This window comes from Notothenia coriiceps, unplaced genomic scaffold (genome assembly GCF_000735185.1).
Source record: "Notothenia coriiceps isolate Sejong01 unplaced genomic scaffold, NC01 NC01_scaffold00037244, whole genome shotgun sequence".
NCBI classification, from domain to species: domain Eukaryota; kingdom Metazoa; phylum Chordata; class Actinopteri; order Perciformes; family Nototheniidae; genus Notothenia; species Notothenia coriiceps.
In genome coordinates, this window is record NW_011369945.1 from 16,443,978 (window position 1) to 16,448,621 (window position 4,644).

Consider the following 4,644-nt stretch of genomic DNA (forward strand, 5'->3'; position numbering starts at 1 on the left):
GGGGGGGGTTTACCGTTTTCACTTTTTTGCTGTTGGCCTGGTGGGCTCTGTGTCTCTGCAGCAGCTCTTTGACGGTTGTCTTCACGCGGACACCCTGATATACTCTCTGCTTATCTGCATGAAGAGAAAAGCATGTCACTCATGTTTGCTAAACACTCACCATTGAGGCAGACAATAGCAGACACTGACTCCTCTCGCCTCTTTGGTCTCCACTCTGCTCCCCCTCTCCTCCCCTACATTAATCCCACAACATGTTTTCGTCTCTAAAAACCCATTTCACAGTCTTTTTCTCCCCCAATAAACTGCAATCTCTCCATTAAATGATCATGTGGCCATATTGTATACACCTTAATAAAAGTTTTAATGTGATTGTGAACATATAACAACATTTATGTATTTTTAACAGTTTTTATCACATGATTGTCAAAGTTTTCTCCGTGCGTAAAAGTGAATTTTTAGCAATCCTTGCGCGCTGTGGATCTGGTAAATGTATCCGATTTGTACCGACCCCAGCGCCCCTAAGTAGTCCGGGTTAGGGCTCTCTCTTTACGGCAACTCAAGCGTCTCCTATTACGCCCTCAGCAGACCCTTACAATGCAGTCTGTTTATGCTCCGCGCGCTCCAGCCACCCCGCCCAGACCAGGAAATAGGAAAGCTGTACAAAATACGCCACCGTAAGTATATATTTATGATCATAAACGCTTTAAACGAGAGAAATAATGTTGGTGGGTCAACGTTGCATCGATATACAAGTCGGAATAGCCGTACGATCGTTTGGTAGAGTTGGATAAAGGCGCTCGGGGAGAATGCGTAAAAAGCTGGAACAAAGAGCTGAAACGAGGCTGTCAGTCGATCGGTAGCTCAACATTTTCTTAGTAAACGCGTATAATTAGTGGATCTGAGCTACAGTTGTGTATCAGAAAGTAAATGTGTCGGTAAATCTGTGCAAAAATATCTCTACGCGTTTAGCTCCACGTTATCGGTGTCCGGGAACCTTGTAAAAGTTTCAGTTTAAACAGATTGTTGTTGACTTTCTAAAGATTTACAAGTGCGATTTCAGTCTCATGCTGTTTATAATTCAAACCCCAACTCTTATCCAATCTGTAACTTTATTCAAATAACACCAGCCCCCACTTTGGATATATAACAGTGAAATTATACCGTATTGGGAATAATTTGCCGTATATTTTTCCTATAGGCGAAGCTTGATTAAGGAAAGCAGAGAGAACGCCTCGCATAGGTGCACGTAATTCAGGACCAAAGGCGTAATTTAAGGCACTCAGGAGTGGCGAGCCGTTTAGGAAAAAGGTGATTTGATAACGAGACGAAGCCTCGGCTGCGAAAACATCATCTGATACATATTCATACGGCTAAATGCTACTTCGTGTTTTGTCTTAAATGTGGCAAACAGCGGGCCAAAATTGCACGGCAGACACATCCCACTCCAACACGGTTACTTATAACGTCCCATTACGCACACGCAGCCCCCGACAGAGACATTAAAATGTTACCTTTAGGAGTATTTAATGATTTATAAATTGTATTAGAACTGATTGTTAACATGTGATGTGTAAGCGTATATGGAAGTTGATATTAAATCCATAAAAGTCAGTAAAGCTGTGTGGCCCGTTTCAATGAAAAAAGTCAAATCTCCGTATCCATTAATGCACACAGGTGGCATTAAAGTAAGAATATTAATTATTAGGCGTTTAATTATACTGTTGGCCATCTCATATATTGTTTAAAAGTGTGATTGAAAGGAGAATATATAGACAAATCCTCCCTTTTATGCACATGTATCTTAAGATTTTTAAATGTTGTCACTAAACGTCTCTTTTTTCCCCTCTTTTGTCGTTTGTGCCTAACAGGAGAAAATGCACCAAAATGAAATACAGATGAAAATTCGTCGTGAAACTCACCAGACATGATGGGGAAAGATGAAGAGAGGCTCCCTGCAGAAGACCTGTGGGACTCCACAACGTCCTTTTTCTGCCTCAGCAAAATGGCCAAGAACGAAATTTGTGCAAAAGTGTCCAAAAATCTCAACACAAATGTCCTACAGCAGTGTCAGAGCATCCAACAATATTGTATTATAGCTGGGGACATTTTAGTTTGAGATTTTCTGCCTCCATGCCTACTATTTAAAACCCCTAGAACTCAATGATTTGACAATGATTTGATTGCGCGTTACTTTCAATTTGAATATTCAGAGGCAACCGAGTTTTATCGATTTTTCCACAAAAACCACCACGCATCTACATTCTATAAGTTCTACTTTAATGTAATATAGTAGTATTTTACACTTTGACCAAAAAGAAAGCATACTTTTATTAATTTTATCCTCCTTTTGCGATATCAGAGCATCACACCCCCCTCATTAAGCACTGATGGTCTTGGTGCTCATTGTGCGCAACTTAAACTCAGCAGGGCAGCTTAAATGTACAATTGTACACTTATTGCTTCCAGTTTGCATGTCTAGAATATATTTAAAACATATCTTTAAGCTTTACTCCAGAAAAAAACGCATAAAAGTGGCAACAGAGTGGGCGTGGCAAAGGGCAGTAGCCATCTTTGGCATCGCAGGCCTTCAGCTCCTCTAGCAAGTGCTGTGAGCACATCCGCTGCTGAGGCTGTTGTGACAACACTCTGCTAATATCTGCTTTTAACATTTTATATTTAGATATTTTAAATGTATTTTCAAATATCCTTTTATATTATATTATAATTTTTTTTAAAGGAAAAATTGTAATATAAGTATTAAATCAAAAATAATTAAAAATGTTTTACTGGAGGTCCCCAATCTGGCAGGGCATCTTTTTGTTTCTAAATAAAGAAATCTAATCAAAAAAGAAATCACTTTCATCAACAACTGCTATTATTATTTCAATCATTTATAGTTGCATTGAGAAATGTTTAAGCACTTAAACATTTCTCAATGCAACTATAAATGATTGAAATAATAATAGCAGTTGTTGATGAAAGTGATTTCTTTTTTGATTAGATTTCTTTATTTAGAAACAANCCCTCATTGGTCATGTGCGCGCTCTGTAAGGAAGTGGCAGATTTTTTCTGGCTGTGTATTTTCAAATTCTAGCGCACTCGAGCTGGTTTCTCCAAAATTACCTACCCCACCTTTAAGGCTTAAGTACGTATTTTTTCAATTAGATGACAGCATAAAGTCAGAATATAGTCTACAACACCTAAACTTTGTGTATTTGTAATGTTGGGTTTTTAAACTTAAGCTTCTTATATATTTAGTATAACAGTAACAGCTCAAATATATTCATTGTTCACACACTTTGTCTGTGGTTGCTGAGAAAAACATTTTGACTTTTCATTTTGTCTTTGATTTTATTCTAATGCCGCCACTATTGCTCATCTTACTTACTTATCTATATAATCCTAGCCAGTATAAATTATGTTGTATAAAATGAAGCTGATTATAATCACTATATGAAAGAAAACAAATAAATTCCATAACTGTTACATAACTTTAATCCCTATCTGTGTGTTGTTCTTGGCCGATTCCTTCTGAGTAACCAAACAACAAAGGAGGAGAAGCAACAAAGTATAATTTCTTTGAATCCCAAATGGAAAGATTGAGTCAGGCGCAGAAATACAGTTAAATGGTTAGCGGTGTTGATGCCAAGGGAGAGAAAACGATGCTAAATGAATGATGGAGAGATAAAAAAGAAATAGAGAGCACCATCCACATATACTGTATACAGTGTGTGTGTGTGCATGAGTGTGTGGAGGTGGTCTAATATCTTAAGGAGATTCTGTGAAGTCTTATAAATCTGCTAGAAATTATATGTGATTGTAATCTCTGTTGCTCACTAAAATGAGGGTGTCTTGGAAAACAGCAGATAAGAAGAGATAGTAGATATATTACTTTTATTGGATCCAGAGCTAGATGATATCAAAGTAAGAGATAACACACACTCAACAAACAGGTTTTCTCCAAGTCCTTATTTGTAGTGACAAGTCGAGGAAACATTCATGAGAGCCGTTATTTGTCGGATTTTCATACTGTACATCTGTACACTTAAAAATCTGAATGTCAACAGATTTCACATGACTGTTAAGTTTTTTAATATTATTGCTTTCAACTAACCTAATAAAGTTATGTGAACTGTGCTGACATAATACATTTAATTAAAGTCAACGTTGAGTATTTTCAGTGTACTTGCATTTGAAAGAGTATGAATAATGCTCATATTGAGAACACCTTTTTGTATTCATCATTTTAAACAAAGGTATATTTCATTTAAAAGTAAGGAAAAAAATGTGTGTGTAAATGCATCTGTGAATCACATACAAATATTAATATACTATATGTGTTTCTTATTTATTACTTGATCATTTTACTTTCAAATCACTGTTCACTATTTAGTTATTTCTAGTCCCTGTTTTGTCTTTAGACTGACTGTAAATTGTCAGTCAAGTCTTTATTTTTTAATTTAATAAAACAATTAATTGATAAATCACAAATGGCACCAGCTGTGAGTTAGGAAGTGAATAAGTGAGTTGTGAATAGAGTGAGTGATTGAGGGAATAAATGAAAATGTCTATTCATGTTGTAAATTGAATTATTTTAATATCTTTATTTGATGAAAAAAAACTGACCCTTAATAGACACGATAA

General features: G+C 36.3%; 1 protein-coding gene across 1 annotated transcript in view; it reads right to left on the bottom strand.

The window, feature by feature from the left end:
• linc.pou2af1 (lnc RNA pou2af1) overlaps nucleotides 1–2,011 on the bottom strand; it is a 12,312-nt gene extending 10,301 nt beyond the window's left edge. Inside the window, exons 1-2 of the mRNA XM_010793746.1 lie at nucleotides 1,920–2,011; nucleotides 14–114 (exon numbers count right to left, since the gene is read on the bottom strand). Coding sequence (XP_010792048.1) covers nucleotides 14–114; nucleotides 1,920–1,926 — 108 coding nt within the window. The 5' untranslated portion in view covers nucleotides 1,927–2,011. The remainder of the gene's footprint in view (nucleotides 1–13; nucleotides 115–1,919) is intronic.
• Between the last annotated feature and the right edge of the window lie 2,633 nt (nucleotides 2,012–4,644).